This window comes from Podarcis cretensis, assembly GCF_951804945.1.
Source record: "Podarcis cretensis genome assembly, chromosome: 4".
Lineage (NCBI taxonomy): Eukaryota > Metazoa > Chordata > Lepidosauria > Squamata > Lacertidae > Podarcis > Podarcis cretensis.
Window position 1 is genome coordinate 96,557,952 of NC_137173.1, and position 17,576 is coordinate 96,575,527.

Genomic DNA, 17,576 nt, shown 5'->3' on the forward strand with positions numbered 1-17,576 from the left:
TGACTCACGACATCTTAAGGAGCTACTACTAAACACTCAACATACTGAAAGTATACAGTAAGTGGCAGTGCTTAAATCTACAGTACTTAAGAAGAAAGAACATCATGTGGTCAATTTGAACATATTCTGCTGCTGTGATAGCAGCGTTGAGACTTTGATTCTGACCCAGAAAAATCCACTTAAAAGTCTGCCTCGTGCTGATTTGAATGCCTATGGAATCTATATCGATTCTGTCACTGAAAAAACACAGAATTCCATTCAGCAGCAGGAGAGAGGTGAGGGTAGGATCAAAATATGCGTCATCCACATGGTTGCATTGCTAGTTTTTAATGTCTGTAACAGAAAATTGTCTGTACACATGAATCTAGTGGTCATTTCTCACAGTAAAAAGAATTTTAGGAAAGGGCAATGGAAATGGAGAGTTAGCTTATACAGGAAAAATAGTTGCTTGCTTGCTTTATATTTCGCATTAATCAGTAAATGAGGCAAGGTGATAGACTTCCTTTTTACCACAGTGTGCAATACCTCAGGAGAAGCACCAAACTGGGAGCTTTGCCCTAAGCAAATGAAAACAAGATGATACCTAGTGGTAGTCATATTCAGAGTAGACCCACACTGATTTCAATGAGTCCACTCAGAGTATGACTAATATTAGCCACCACACATTACTTTTGGTAAAGTAAAAAGCCAACCTACTTTTGAAAAAATAAAATAAACAAGGGAAGTTGGAGTCCCAAATAACAATTTGTATGTTGAATGGGAAGAAATAATTATTCAGGGTACTCTCACCTTTTTTATTAGGACATTTGAGCAGAGATTTCAATCCCTGGGCTCATCACTGCAGATTTTAACTGATTTAAGAGTGATTTCCTTATATCAGAGTATCCTAGGAAATACAATTCTGTGAAGGGAAAACGGAAACATGTAGCAGTGTTCTCAGCACTCTGACAAATATAACTCCCAGAATTCTTCAGGGAGGAGAAACACATGTATTTAGTAAAACAAATATGGAATACCTAACAGTTCTGGTGGATATACAACCTGTGTATAAGAGTACAAAATGCTTTTTTGCCCTGGTATTTTGTGTAGTCGCTTCTGCTTCAATAGTTTTGTATTTTTGTTGCCTTTCAGTCTTATTTTTGTTTGAAGGATATTATTACATTGCATTTTTTTTTAAAGAAAATGATTGAACGCTACAATGGGATCCACTGGGTAAAGGGTGGTCTAGAATTCTAACAAATAAATATGAATAAAGAAAAGCTTAATTCACTGAAAGCTATTTTGTAAAAAACAAAACCCTAATATTAAGAGGAACAATGCACATTGTTCTGCAAGGTTGCTAAGTAACAGTGGCATGTCCCCCATTGCGACACAATCCCGTTGGATGACTTGCAACAAGTGAATTATTCTTATTCTTATTATTAACAGAATTTATATACCACCCTAAACCCGCAAGTCTCAGGATAAAATCAGAATATAAAACCACAAAGTACAAAGCCAAAATAAAAACAAAAACCCAATACCCTTCCAAAACATTTTAAAGGGGCAAAGGATGTCAATCAAATCAACCAAGTGAGGATGCTCTGGCACCTGGATGGTGCCTGGTATCTCCATCTTCTGGTGTTGCATGCCTGCGGATCCTTGGATCTCGACTGTTTTCACAAACTAGCAGCACATCCTGTACAATACTTTCTGTACAATCAGAATGAATTTCAGGAACCAAAGAGATGTATTGAAAAATATGACTTCTGAGCCTTCTGGCCCAAAAATGGCAACTAGTCATGCCGTTTTGGCGACTGTAAGCCTGGTTTAAGGAGCCATTTGGCACCTAGCTGATATATCTGACTTTCTAACACTGCTTCTCTCATAAGCCATACAATTCAGTGATACTCCTCAAAATCTTTTATTTGCCTCCTGTTCTTTCTGAGTCAAGCATGAACACCTTTCACAGCCACATTCTCAGTGGGTCCAATTCCTTCCTGCACTCTCCGCAAGTTGCTCATGCTGTTGAAAGGGTAAAGAGGATGCCCTGGACTGGAAGAATAGCATCCTTTTTTCTTTCTTTTTTTACTGACCCAATGCCCTGGATATGGATAAGATTGGCTCCGATGAGGTGAGGAAATGATCAGGAATGGTTGTGAGACCAGAGAGAATTTAGCTATTTGGGTAAGGAGGTGGCATGTCTCTGGTTCAAAATGGCCTCTGGGGTGAGCAATTGCATACTGTTAAGGAATAATCATTTCTCTTTACTTCTGTTTCCCCCCTTGTCTCATGGCAAAGGCCTCTCGACTCATCTATTAAGTTGCCATTGAAGGGGCCAGAGAACAAATTAAAAGCATAAAGCATCCTTGAAGCCTAGAGAAAAGGTGCTGCTTCCACCTTACTCCCCCTGCTTTTGATGCAGAGGACTAGCACTTTCAACGCAGTAGTTAAAACATGGGTCACCAATATGGCAGCTTCGGGTGCACATGTGCCCACACAGACCTTCTCTGGTGCTCACAGGGTTCCCTGCTGAAATCAGGCTCAAAAGGGATTCTATCAGAGTCAACATAAAGGGTTGTGGTGCCCACGGGTCCAAATGGTTGGTGACTACTGAGTTAGGATGTTGGCCTTTGAGCTGGGAGACCAGGGTTCAAATTCCCCCTCTCCCATGATGCTGACTAGGGGACCTTGGGCAGTTACTGTGTCTTGGTCTAATCTACCTCACAGGGTTGTTGTGAAGATAAAATGGGGAGAGGGAGAACCATGTGGGCCACCTTGAGCTCTTTGGAGGAAAGATGGGATATCAATGTAATTATAAGTAAATCATATGATTGACAGGTGGGTTTTCCCACCCAACTGTCAAAGTTGGCCTGCAGGGTAGCCAAAAAGGTTACCTGGTCTAAGAGGTTAGTGTGGCGGGGAGGTTGTGGGGGGGTGGCTCAGAGGCATTGGGTAATAAAAGCAAGCAAGGGTGCAGCCCCTAGTATTGTAATAAACTTTTAAAATTAGACACTTTCAGTTATAAACAAATTTGTTTTCGGTGGAATTTAGCTTTTCCTCTTTCCACTCTCAGCTAAAGTTAAGTATGATACTTAGGTGAGAATAATCTGATAAAGAGAATATATTGGATCCATACTTTCCCATAAACTATTTTGAAATGTTATTTTAGAGAAATCAAATGTGCCTGTATGTAGTTGTTTCAACTGAGTATGGTAACATGCCATCTTATTTCATCCCATCTGCTATACAATATATCTTCTTATTGCCTTTAACATTTTGCACGGGAAACCTTTTTCCTTCTGAGTATTTTTCTAGCTCTGGTATTGTCATTTGGGCAAGCCATCTAATTCTTCACATACCAAAGGGACCAGCTAAGGGTGGTGTTGGAGGAGATGCCAAGAAACATTCTTTGGGTGTGGCTTCAGCCTCAGTTAATTAAAACCACATATATTTTCAGATGGAATTCTAATAAATACAAAATCTCCACCAAAGTAATTTCAGAATAGTTGTGCAATATAAAGTATGCTCAGATAGACACGAACCAGTTCCTTAATTACAGTATAAATGAGACAACTCACTGACTACCATGAGTAGAGTCAAACTGACTCAAAGTTTCCCTATACATGTGTCATTTTGCTTAAGGGAGCAGAAAGCTATTAGCAAATTATCTGAAGATAGCAGAGGCTTCCAACCCTATTTAAAGAAAGAACTTGTTCTGACAGGTTGTCTGAAACAACTAAAATTCCCCACTGGCACTGCAAACTTTCCTACTGCTTTACTTGTATTACGTATGCATTCAAACTAGAGGGAAGTCCCAAAGATGCCCATTTTAAGCGGCTAGGATAAACTATGCTCTGTAATTTACCCCTATTCCAAACTCCATTCAGAAGCAGGGCTACTGCTGGCTGGACCAGCTCGGGCTTGGCAGCAGGAAAACAAGCCTCTAAAATAAAGTTCAACTTCCACCATCCTTTCTGCCAGTGTAGCTTCCACTGGGTTGCTAGGTCATGCAAACCAGCTAAATTGAGTTTGAATAGAGGTAAGTCTCCCCTTGCCTCATCCCTTTTTCAGGAAACTCTCTGGCTTCGGTTGAGCCGCAGCTGAGCCAGAATGGAGAACTTATGGCACTGTATCTCTGGATGAGCTGAGACTTCAGCAGCCAGATATTTGCCTATTTCAGTTATTGGGTTTGGATTCCTCCCTTTACTACCATCTACCACTGATTTACAACCAGCAATTAGCACTGCACAAAACACAAGCATGACATGATCATTGCTCAGAGGTCCTGTGTTACTATATAAAAGAGATGTGACAAGGGAGAATGATACATACAGTTAACTGCAGGGTTAAACTGGTCAAAGTTGTAGAAAAAGTGAGGCTGGTTGACCAAAGTAAAATCAGTCTTGCTTAAAAGGCCTAGAAACAATATATCAAAAATGACATATTGTCATATTCCTGCATTGCGGGGGGATGGACTAGATGACTCCTGGGTCCCTTGCAACTCTATTCTTCTATGAATATGGATGTAAGCCTCTAATATTTTAGTGATTAAACAGTATATAAATAAGGTTAAATAAATAAAGGACAGCATATATACAGTCTAGGTAAGCAACTGCCTGAGAGTACAGTGGTGCCCCGCAAGACGAATGCCTCGCAAGACGAAAAACTCGCTAGACGAAAAAGTTTTCCATTTTTTGAGGTGCTTCGCAAGACGAATTTCCCTATGGGCTTGCTTCGCAAGACGAAACGTCTTGCGAGTTCTTGCGAGTTTGTTTCCTTTTTCTTAAAGTCGCGAAGCCGTTAATAGCCGCTAAGCCGTTAATAGCCGTGCTTCGCAAGACGAAAAAACCGCAAGACGAAGAGACTCGCAGAACGGATTAATTTCATCTTGCGAGGCACCACTGTATCTGTTCGAGGGGCAACAGCACTTTGTAGGCAACCAGGAACAGCTCAATTTTATTCACATTTTTCAATACATAGGGAACTGCAATGGTGTGGCATGATTTTAGGGACAGATACTATAGGGCTAGTACTACATGCTTGCAATCTTCTCAACCTGTATATTTGTATATACACACTTCCTTAAAAAAGGAATTCTCCCCACTGTGCTCTTGCCATGACAGAAACTGTTCCTGATAACTGGTACCCTGGAATTTTATCATACTTTGAGAAATTGTGTGGGAATGTCAAACTGAGGACCGGCCACAGAGCTCCATGCCACTAGGAAGCCTACAGAGGGCTTGGCTAGTTTGCCAGCTTTAGCTCTGTGGCACAAGATACCATATTTTTTGCTCTATAAGACACACTTTTTCCATCCTAAAAAGTAAGGGGAAATGTGTGTGCATCTTATGGAGGGAATGAGGGCTGCGCAGCTATCCCAGAAGCCAGAACAGCAAGAGGGATTGCTGCTTTCACTGCGCAGCGATCCCTCTTGCTGTTCTGGCTTCTGAGATTCAGAATATTTTTTTTCTTGTTTTCCTCCTCCAAAAACTAGGTGCATCTTGTGGTCTGGTGTGTCTTATAGAGCGAAAAATACAGTAGCCCAACCGGGAACTGGTAACACAAAGAACCAGTAGAATCCCATCTGGCCTTTTATTACTTAAGTGCAAACTCTGGCCAGGCTCCTCATTTTGAGAAAGATCAAGATAGCGTAGTCAAAGCTGCTCAGAAACCACTAGTAACACTGCCTAACTTCTACCGAGCCACTGGCTTGACTACTTGCTTGCCTCCATCTTTGATAAGTAGATAATGTGCAACATAATATTACAGTGTGAAATTTATGTAAGATGTATATACCAATTGTGTCCACTTCATGCATCAAATAGGCTCTTGCCTATAAAATGTCATGACCCTCCTCTGACGGGTTACGTGCCTTCAACCTGAGCCTTCACTGGGCTTCCCTTTTCAAGCCATTCCTGGTTCTATGAGACAGTAGGGCGGGGGAAGGTGGGGTCCCTCGCCTGAACCGCCCTTCTTTCACCACATCCTTTGTATTTCCTCTGCTTCGGACTCCCCTTTCTCCCCTGGCTCCTGCCTTGTGGGTGGCATCACACACCATAAATCTCTGGTTCCTTGCCTCCACCACACACTCTTTGGAACCCTGCCAGTCCCTAACTTAAAAGCTCATACCATGATAAATTAGTTTTAAAGGTGCCCTACGATTTGAGTCGGTCACAACAAGTATAATAATTATATAAATAAACAACCTTTTAATAAAGATCACCTTTCAGAGTCCAGAGCAGATTACAACCCTATAATACATGCAAAACACAAAGCAATCAAAGGTAAAACAGAATCCACTTCAGGAAAAGCTGCACTACATATGCCACTCCTACAGTACTGTTCTGAAAAGGAATATTTTTATCTGGTACTGAAACACAGATAGGGTAGCTAGCCAGCCAAAGCTTGGGGGGGGGATTTCATAACTGGGGTGCTACAGCTGAGAAAGCTCTCCATTGGGCCCCTGACCCATAGACCTCCACACCAGATAGTAATACTAAGAGGGCCTATCCAGGCAATCTCAAAGAATGAGCAGGAGAGAATAGGAAGAGGAACTCCCTCAGGTAACAGAGTCCTAAATTGCTCAAGGCTTTATATGTCAAAACTATTGTCTTGAATTGGGCCCAGCAGAAAAACAAGTAGTCAGTACAGAACTTACAAGTATATCACATGGTTCTTTCAAATACATCAGACCCATCAGGACTCTGTAGCAGCTGCATTCACACTAGCTGCAATCTACGAACTACCGGCATTTTCAAGGGCAGCCCCACACTGAATTCATTACAATAGTTTAAATGGAAGGTTACTATGTTACTGGCTTACATTTGTCAGGCCATCCTCCTGCAAGAAAGCCGGAACTGGCAAGATAACCATAATTAGAAATGGACACTGCATGCCAAGGTCACTCGAGCCTCCAGCAACAAAGTGGAATTGAGAAGTATTCCCAGACTACATACCTTAACCTTCAGGGGGAGTATCTCCAGAAAAGGCCATATTCCTATTTTCTGGACCTAGGATCCACCAATCCACAGAATCTCTTTCTTGTTGGGATTCAGCTTCAGCTTTTTGGCTTTCATCCTACCAGTATTACCCCCAGGAACTGAACAAGAACCTGCAGAGCTTCACCTGACTCAAATTATATGGAGAAATGCAGCTGAATGTCATCAACATACTGATGGCACCTCATTCTTCTAAACTCTGCAAACTGCTTCCAGCAGCTTCATATGCATGATAAAGAGTATAGGGGCAGAATAAACCCTGAGGGCCTCCACAGCATACTTACCATGAGGGCAGGAAGTCCTCCACTACTACTCTCTGAAAGTGTACCTTTTGCTCCCACACCACAGAGCCAATTCAGGAGGATACCATGGTCAGCTGTATCAAATGTTGCTGAGAAATCCCAGGAAAATTAACAAGGTCACACTTCCACTGTCCCTTTCCCAATAAAAGACATCATTCAGGGTGTCATTTCACTGCCCAAACCAGGCCTGAAGCCAGACTGAAACGGTTCTCAATAATGTGCTCCATTCTCAGTCTTCTAGCAGGTACCAAACCTGCAGAAAAGGAAAAAAATAATGCAGCAAATACTGCTGTTCTTATGTGCTATATTCTAGCTCCAAAAGTAAAACAGGTTGCTTAGCCTGTTGCATACAAACACACACACACACACACACGTCAGTCTGTACATCACCCTGTATAATAATTACTATTTATTAAATTTGTATACTGCCCTATATTTGCAGGTCTTAGGGCAGTTCCAAGTTAAACCAAAATATAAAAACACAAAATACACAAAAATAAAATATAAAATAATTCCCCTCCCTCCCCAACACATTTTAAAAAGCCATTGGGTGTCAATCAATGAAGGTGCCAGGCAAACTTCCCTGGGGAGAGCATTCCACAGACAGGGAGCCACTGCAGAGAAGGCCCTGCTCTCCTGTTGCCACCCTCCAGACCTCTCGAGGAGGAACACAAATAAGGGCCTCAGAAGATGATCTCAGGGTCGTCTGGGTACGTTCATATGGAACGTGGCGGTCCTTGAGGTATTGCGGTCCTGTGCCATTTAAGGCTTAATCGGTCAAAATCAGCACTTTGAATTGGGCCCAGAAACTAATTTGCAGCCAGTGCAGTCGGACGAGGATCTGTGTAATATGCTCAGACTGTCTTGCTCCGGTGAGCTGAATTCTGAACCATCTTCAGATGGTATGTGCAGTAATCTAACCTTGAGGTTACCAGATCATAGACAGTAGCTGGGTCATCCCTGTTCAGGTTAAGGGCGCAGATGAAGGGACAGCTGCCTTGGCAGAAATGACTGGCAGAATCCGTGACCAAGAGAAAGAGACTGTGGAAGAAGACTGGAAGAAGTTTAAAATATATCTTAAGAGCTACTATAAAATTGAGGAGTGCTAAAATGCTAAGGGAGAGGAAGACGTAGAATTACAGCGGTAAATTTTGTTTGATTTAGGGTGAAATTGAAAAGGAGAATGAATTTAAATTTAATAGGTTAAAAGGGTTGTTGAATAATTGTTAAAAATAAAAAAGGATGCAAAAAGGGGAAGGTATGGGGAAGTCCGAGAAAAGAGGCTTATGAAAATTAAGGTTAAGAAATTATGAATTTATGTGTTTGTTTGTATGTTGTTTCTGTTGTGTTTTTTAAAATTGGAAAACTAATAAAAAAATTTATAAAAAAAAAATATGAAGGGACAGCTGCCGCCTTTGCTAATTCTGATTATTTTACCTCACTGCGCTTTATTATTCTCATATCGTGAGCTGCCTTCCTGGAGACCTATGCTAAAATAAGTTGGCACAGAATCATAATGCCTGAAGGGATCCACAGGGGTCATCCAGCCTAACCCCGTGAAAGCAGGCGGATGCATGGGGATGGAACCTCGGTGTGACCAGGGCTAACCAACTAAAGTTATAAGGAACTTCGTAAGAAATAAACGAACCAAAAAGCCTCTCTTTTTGGCCGGCGCAGCACAGAGGTCTGGGCTTTGGAAAACAGGACAGTAGGGCAGGTTTGAGAGCCCCCATGAGGGAAAACCCCTCTCCTTCCAGGCCCAGAGGCCGCCTAAGGGAAAAGTGACCGTTGGGCGGGGAAGGGGAAGGAGCCCGCCCGTCCGTCCGCCCGCCCGCCAGCCAGTCAGAGTCCTCTTTCCCACCGCGTCTCCCAGCAGCGACAAAACCCCGGCTGCCGATTGGGCCGCCGCCGCGGCGCGCGCGCGCGACTTTGGGGGGGCTCGCGCTCCGGTTGGTCCGGAGCCACGTGCCCTCCCAAATCCGACGAGGGCAAGGCGGGCCTCCTGTTTCCTAGGCTACAGCGGGAAGGCGAAGAGAGCTGGTCACGTGGGGAGAGGGCGGAGGACGAGGTGGGGAGGGTGTGTGAGAGAGTGTCTGTGTCTCTCTCTCTCTCTCTCTCTCTCTCTCTCTCTGCGTGTGTGTCATTCAACCTCCCCTGAAAGCGGCGATTGGCGGAGACGGGCGGCTGCCGTGCACGTGACGCGGCGCCCCGGCGCTGCCCGGTTGGTGGTTCCCCTGGTTACGAGGAATGAGGGGGCGGGGCGTCCGCCGCGGCTGGCAGCCGACAGCAGCAACGGGCGCGCCGCCGCCGCATTAGCAGCGGCCCGTGAAGGCGGCGGCCGCGGCGACCGGTAGCGCCGCCCAGGGGCAGCTGCGGCTGCGGGAGCGGCCCACCCGCCTCCTCCTCCCTTCTCGCTCCCTCACAGCCATGGCGGCGCCGGAGGTGGCGGCGGCGGTGGCGGCCGCGGGCGGGTGAGCGAGCGAGCGAGCGAGCGCCCGAGGAAGAGGCGGCGGCGGCGGCGGCGGCGCCTGAGGCGGCCGGTGGGCGAGGCGTTTCGGCGGAGCCCGGCCCGGGAAGAGGATGCGCGAGTACAAGGTGGTGGTTCTGGGCTCGGGCGGGGTGGGGAAGTCGGCGCTGACCGTGCAGTTCGTCACCGGCACCTTCATCGAGAAGTACGACCCCACCATCGAGGACTTCTACCGCAAGGAGATCGAGGTGGACGCCTCGCCCTCCGTGCTGGAGATCCTGGACACGGCCGGCACCGAGCAGTTCGCCTCCATGCGGGACCTGTACATCAAGAACGGGCAGGGCTTCATCCTGGTCTACAGCCTCGTCAACCAGCAGAGCTTCCAGGACATCCGCCCCATGCGAGACCAGATCATCCGCGTCAAGAGGTGAGGATGGGGGCGGTGGGGGGGGGAGACCCCGCCTTGGCGAGGAGAGACCCCTCGCTTCCCCCCCCCCCAAAACAAACCCTCACCCAAATCCCCGTTTTCCTGCCTCCTCTGCGTTTCCCTGTTTCCTCTGCCTTGCTCCCACCTAGCCCTCTTTGCCTGTTGCCCAGCAGTTTTCCTCCTCCTCCTCCTGAGCTCTCTACCATCCTTGACCCCGGACCCTCATCCAGCACCCTTTCCTTCTGCCTTATTCCTCCAGATGGGCCTTTCTGCCCTCGCTTAAGGTGTCAAAACCTACCTGCCCTGGCAAAAAAACAACAACCAACCTACCATCCCTCAGACCAATCCCACACATCCTGACTGGTTCAGCTTCACCCCCTCCCTGCCTGCAGGTAGCGCTCTCTAAATACTGCAGGGAGACTTGCCTACCTCTTAACACCCAAACCTGCATCCCCTGCTCAGTATGTCAACCAATTTCCTGCCCTTTGTTTGCTGCCAGAATGTAAGTGCATGCCCAGTTAGTATCATACACTGCATCCTTCCTTGGCAACCTGGTGAGAAATCTTGTCATTCCTGTTCACCCACATTATATATATTTTTTTATCCACGTGGTGTCTTACTTCCAGATCTATCTGTCCTCGGTGCCCTTGCCTTGCCTATCTTTAATTCCGTTCCCATGCACAGAGCTTTCAGTTCTTCATTCCACCCACTTCTGGAGCTCTGTGTTGCATCTCCCAACAGCCTGCACAACTTCTGCAAGTCCTGACTGCAACATTGGCATATTCACCTCCAGCTTTCTTTATCTAAGCTTTCAGCATTCATAAACTATGCTGGTTACCTTGCATGTTCCTTAATACACCTTCCTCTTTCCTATGTTTTTGTACATGTGTCTACACATCAACTTGAATATAAAGTACACCTCTTATATCCTGTTCTTGTTGCCTAGATTTCTGCTTTATAGAAGCATTCTCCCTGCCTGTATTGTTGCCTGTTCACATGTGCATAACAGATGCCCATCCCTCCAAATACACATCAGACAAGTGGTTTGGGATTTCTTACTTTCTACTTCTGAAAGCAACTTAACTCTGCCTAAAAGCACTAAAAATATTTTTACCCATAGTAAACACTATCTTTCCTTGTAATATTGGAGCCAGTGTCCTGATGGGGGTGCTCCATCCGGCTGGATCAAATTGGGGTGTTTCCTTGATTCTCTGGTTGTTAATTTACTTTTTTTTTGCAAGGTTTAATAAGATGGCATTAGAGAAAAGCTTTAGTCTTTGACTCTTCATACTGAAGTGATTCAGGCAAGATCTTTGACATCCTAATCAGCATGAAAAATATATTTCCAGAAGCTGCATCTCTTCAAAAATTCCTGATAATTATTAGTATTAAGACTGTAGAATTTTTAAATGATAATTGATGTGCCTGTCAGCATCAGCTTATTTCAGTGTCCACACATCTAGATGGATGCCTTAATCTGCTTTAAAATCAGCCCTAAAACGTTAAGTGCTGAAAAGGTTTTGAAGGTCCAACCTCTTGCATTATGATAGAATCTGCTCATGTCTAAATACTGAAAGATTACCCTCTTAAGCCTCTTTGCTGCTATTTCACAGTACTGTACTATGCCCAGTGCGGTTCAAAATGAACAAGAAAGATAACTGTTAAAAACCAATAAAATACTGCAATAACTTCAAAGTTTGAAACTTGGTAACCAAATTCAAACCATATCTTGGCAGTAAAATAAAAAGGTACAGGCCTTGCGGTTTACCAAAAGCCCAGCCTTGAAAAATTGTGTTGACAAGCTTATGAATGTATATAAGAGTTGTACCTGGTGGGCCTCCTTGGGGAGCAAATTCTGTAGTGCAACTGTAGAGAAGGTCTTGCATCCTCAATTCTGATTTCACATAGACTCTGAACTCTGGAGAAGAGCCCCGTGGGGAGGCAGATGATCCACATACTCAGTAGAGTCTAGTACAATTGAGCAGACAAAATGCCTCTGGGGCAAGAAATAAATTGAATGAAACAGCTTGTCTTGTTCAAGTGAAGAGCGTGCCATACAGTGGGGAGGCAGTGGCACCTGTATTCTCTGCCCCATATAAAGAATTGCGTCTGGCTTAAAGGAGCATATTCCCAAACCCTAAGCATGGTGAGTTTTCCTGCCATCCAAGCCTCCTCACAAGAAAGAGTGTTATTTGCCTCATTTGAAAGTGGGCAGGAACAGACAAGTACAGGGGGCTGGGAAACCATGGTCCTTTTCCCTAGAAGTTATAGCATTTATTATATTAACAACAGTAGTTTTAGGCACAATAGCTAATCTACTTTAACCCATAGCCTTTAAGCATATGATTGTCATGTGCAGCATAATGTCTCCCATAGCAGCTCTAGGATTGGGAGTGCAGGAGAGGAAAACACAGATATCACAGTATAAAATTCCTTCCTAATCTTAACACACCATTATTAAGGCACATCTGTAAATGTATTTATTTTTACGTAATTGTGGGGTTTTTTGGTCCTATGACTCTGCTAGTGGTGCTATCTCTGGAATTCATTAATCTCTCCCAGGATATGTTGTGGAATCTATTCCTTGAGGGAAATAGAATTGTAAGCAATAGTTGTTAACTGTGATTTTTCTACTATTATTGAAATTCCATTGGTGGCAGTACCAATGGACATAGTTTTTTTCAAATCGCCAAACTGTTCCAATCAGATTAGATGGGCTCTCCTAGTTTATTAAGATGCTATTGCATTATTTTGTTAATGTGACCAATTGGTGACATTTTATTAATGCCTCTTCTGTCTCCTGTCCCAGATCCAGAAATGGAATATATCTTTCCTTAAAGCTTTGTTTTCATCATTCACTAGTAGAAGACATACAACTGGGATAGTTGTTGTTGTTTTTCCCATGGTTAGAAACATTTTTAGATACCTAGGTAAAAGCAAGTACAAGGAAGAACAAGCAGTTCACGGTGGGGAAAAGATAATCCCGCTATCCCTCTGTTGTTAGGGAAGTGTGCAGAGAAATGATGACCAAATACCTACCAATGTAGCCTGTACGTTGCCAGGCTGTGCACCATGCAGAACATCTTTTGCCATCTTCTGAACTCACTTCCTGGTTCTGCTGGAATAAGCCCCCCCACCATTTTCCTGGGCACCAGAATCCACCCCCAACTGTGTGTGGTCTACTAATGGGCCCACCACCTGGGAATTACAGAGCTAATCTGTACCACTGTTCTTACAAAGAAATTTAATCATAGGCTTTCTGTATTTACACGTGAAATACCAATATAGTTACTGATTTTTCTTTGTGTGTTTTCTTCTGTTTTGTACAAAATACTACTGACCTTGGGATGAGCAGTGGTTTCAGACTAAGGAAGCTTAAGCCATTTATGCTTCTGGTTAAAATGCTATGCTGTCCTGCATGTGTGATACCTGGTTCCTTTTCATTCTGTATTTTTGTCCACGTATACCTGATAAACATTGTAAAGATACATGATCTGTGGTTTTTTTGACATTTCCACAGTTCCAGTAGCGAACAGAAAGCCATCAATCTGTGGAATTTGACTGAAATCTTTTGAGGAAATTCTGTGGCTATTTTTTAACTTAGATTATATGCTATTTTTAAAATATAAATTAGCATCAAGTCTCAAAACTTGATAGGATCTGTCATCCTCAAAACTAACCAATCATAGTATATGAGACAGTGTCAGAATCCAGATGACTGATTGCTATTGCAGCTCCCATGTATGCTCATATGCCCCATTCCCCAAATAGGGTGGATATTTTCAAGCAATATCAACTTAAGAACTCCAGTGAGACTAGTCAAAGGTTCTTGTTAGTAGAACTGAAAAAGCCCACTGCCTGTGCACCAGGCAAGGCAATTACAAACAGGTTGTGACAGTTTCCAGGTCCTTGGAAAAGTGTATAGAACTTGCTATTTTTTGGGTTGTCTTATTACACTACTTGAAATTTTGAAACACAGGTTGCATCACAACAGAACAACGTGTGTCAATAAAGTGAGCTCTACTAGTTACACAGTGCTTTGTTTTTCACCAACTCTAGCTGCCCTCCATTACTTCCTCACAGATGTCATAACAAAAATAATGGGGTTCCTATCTGGATCTGCCAGTTTGCATGCTTCCTTAGGGGTAGTGCTGGCTTGGAGACTTTCCGTGCAATTTGGCAGATACAGAGATCGTATGTGGAATGCCTTCTGCAGCATCCATGTCAGTCTACACATCTTTTAGCAGTAATCATGCTCAAGCTACTGTAATAGAATGAACCACAGAATGGACTTTACTGTAAATCTCAGTGCTGATTTCAGGCTAATTCAAGTAATCATTATTCTGTGTTAAGATGTGGATTGAGAAGTGTTTGGTGTTTTTGTTTCCAGGCATGTTATGAAATGATCATGAGACTATTTTACCATGTGTTTCCATCCCAGTGACCATGATATTAGTGTTTTGGAAACACTACGTAATTTTCACAGAGTGAAAAATTATGTAACTGTATATCTAGAGGAGAAAGTTCAAGTTATGTACACTCAGTCCACATCCTGCAACCTGAAGAGAGTCATAAATGTTGGTTCTTGTGCAACTAAATCTCCAAAACTTTGTGCCTTGTGTTTCACGAAACTTGCAAAAAGATTGTCAGTCTTTGAAATATCGCCATCGATACCAATTGTAGTAAAAAGTAGACATCTGCTGAACCAGTATCTTGTTCTGCTAAAACTACAGATGTAGTATTGTAGTACCTCCGCCTTTCTTGGCAAGATATCCACCCCGTAGTCTATAATTGAGAATGCTTAGTTCTGAAGCCGAAGATAGCAAGCCACAGTAACATGGGCAGGAATATTTTAAAGGAAAAAGCACAACAACAAATTTAGGGCAGAAAATTTAGCCTGGATAGCTCAGATCATAAGAATGCCAAGGTTGCAGGCATTGTTAAGATTTTGAGCTGACTAGGGATAACTTAGAGTATGAGACTCTTTATCTCAGGGTTGTGTGTTTGAGCCCTGTGTTGGGCAAAAAGATTCCTGCATTGCTTGAAATTTCACTAGATCACCCCTTCCAACTCCACGATTCTATGAATCTATGATATTAGATAAGAATATACATGTGATGTATTTTCATGTTGCAGCGTGATCCAGTAAGTGGTTAGGACACTAATATACTCCCCTTCTACAGACTGGAGAAAGTGCTGCTAATTGTGATGTTTTGAAGATTTCACTATTCATTTCCCCCCTGCAGCTGGAGACTTGCTGGGGCAAAAGCACCTAAGCTAATTCATTTGTGGTCCTACTGTCTTTTTTTTAAAAAAAATGTTGAAATGACAGTAGGACCACAAATGAATCTACTACTAGAGCCCTAGTAGCTTCCAGAATACATTCAATGTTCAGCCTATGTTTGGCCCAGTTATTGTCTGAAACCTCCATCATATCTTTATTTTAAATGCCGAAAGGTTCAGAAGTTAGAGATAATGATGTTGGGTTGGGACCAGACTAAGTTGAACTTCGTTCTGATGGGTTTCACTAGGAACACCAGGCTGGATCCAAAGTGCACCCGGGGACTTTTTGAAACTGAATTCTTGTCCCTTCCTCCCTACAGTAGCCGTCCAGTTTTCAGGCAACCTGTCAGTCCTTCACAACAGATCACCCTATTTGGCAGGTTCCCTCATTTTCAGGAGAGCATTTTGCAGGGTCAACTGCTGTGGGAAGGAGAGGGACACAGAAAGCAGCTTCTGCCAGTCCTATTGTGTACACTTAAACTTTGATCCAGTCCTAAGTCTAACTTTCCCAATGAAATAGGAAACTTGGTTTAAACAAATTTTGGTTAATTAAAATTTTCCTTGAATTCTTTGCAAAATATTTTCTCATTATGGATAATTTATTCTTCCCCATCAACTACAGATTTTAAAAAGAAATGTACATTCTAAGTACCTGAAAATTCTATTTTTTATTTTCAAATCATTTTTCAATGTCTGTCATTACAGAAATAATAATTCTCAGTTTTAACAACATGGATATTGTTGATTCTAACAGGTTCAAGCCATAGAAACGGTCTTGAGAAATAAATGGAAATCATAATGAAAAGGCGAGTCAACAGTTTTTTGCCATAAGGAGATTAAGAGGAGAGGTTTCTAAAGAATTCTATCTTAAGAGAACCTGGCTCAACTGTTAACCCTTTCTAAATTGTGGGGTTAAAAAAACAGAATAAAACAGCAGGTGACTACTTCAAAAAGTACTTTGCTTACAGAAGCACAGATTAAGAAATGTTTTGTAGGAGAAGGAGCAGATATCATTTATAATTACTAGGTAGAGTTTGACACATCACTTGCATGCTAGAACAGCATTTGCAGTGAAACTGAGTTTTAAAATGTTGGTACAGTTATCGGAATAAGATTTTCCCCCCTTAAGGCTTGCACTTTCCCAGAAAGCATTTTTGTGGTTCATTGAGAGGTGTTCCGAACACTATATGGCTTTTTGGCACAGCAGATTAAAATCCTCTTTGTAATGAGGTGTTTGGGAAAGATTGAGTATGGGAAAACATTATATCCTAAAATATTTTTCTGGAGAATAAGTAAATACATTGTTGTAGCGCCAAAGATGTCATCAGAATTCTGAGACGCTCTGTAATTCCATTTTATATATGGGGTAGGGTGGGACAAAAGGGACTTCCTACAGTGTAAGTATATGTATTCTGGATCAGACCCAAGACCTAACTAATGCACCCATTTCTCACAAGGATCAGTCAAATGTCACTAGGAAGTCCACAAATATAATAGGAGGGCAGTAAGTTGCTCCTTCAAATGTTCCATGGGCACTGGTGTTTAGAGTCGTGCTGCTTCTGGTCTTGGAGGTAACCTATAGCAGTAATAACAATAGTAATAGAACAACAACAACAACAACAACAATTTTACTATTTATGTGCTGTACATTTGTGTTGTCCCAGCCACTCTAGGCTGCTCCCAACAAAATATTTTTTAAAAAATAAAACATCAACTATTAAAAAAAAACTTCCCTGAACAGGGCTGCCTAATTCCATTTTAGAGATATCTGAGTTGATGGACACCACCCCATAATTTGACAATGGATTCTTAAATTTTAATTATGTGTTCTGTGAACTAGCACCTTTTTTTGCCTGTCCAGAATTTCCCACCATTCATCTTCGTTGGAGAAACCAAGGTTCCACTATTTCTGAGAGATAGAAAAGCATCTCTCCCTAACCATTTTCTCCACATCAGGAATAATTTTATATACCTACGCCATCTAGATTTGTATAATGCGAAGCAACAAAAATGGTGAACAGTTGGGTGAATAGTAAGAAGTTGCAACTAAATGACAGCTTTCCTTATGCTTGATTTACAGTGGTGCCTCGCAAGACGAAATTAATCCGTTCCGTGAG

General features: G+C 42.9%; 1 protein-coding gene and 1 long non-coding RNA gene across 2 annotated transcripts in view; one reads left to right on the top strand and one right to left on the bottom strand.

The window, feature by feature from the left end:
- LOC307214462 overlaps positions 1-17,576 on the bottom strand; it is a 240,621-nt gene that overhangs the window by 33,841 nt on the left and 189,204 nt on the right. Inside the window, exon 2 of the long non-coding RNA XR_013838120.1 lies at positions 4,609-4,889. This is a non-coding gene — a long non-coding RNA (uncharacterized lncRNA). The remainder of the gene's footprint in view (positions 1-4,608; positions 4,890-17,576) is intronic.
- RAP2A (RAP2A, member of RAS oncogene family) overlaps positions 9,777-17,576 on the top strand; it is an 81,733-nt gene continuing 73,933 nt past the window's right edge. The window contains exon 1 of the mRNA XM_079973112.1: positions 9,777-10,176. Coding sequence (XP_079829238.1) covers positions 9,863-10,176 — 314 coding nt within the window. The 5' untranslated portion in view covers positions 9,777-9,862. The remainder of the gene's footprint in view (positions 10,177-17,576) is intronic.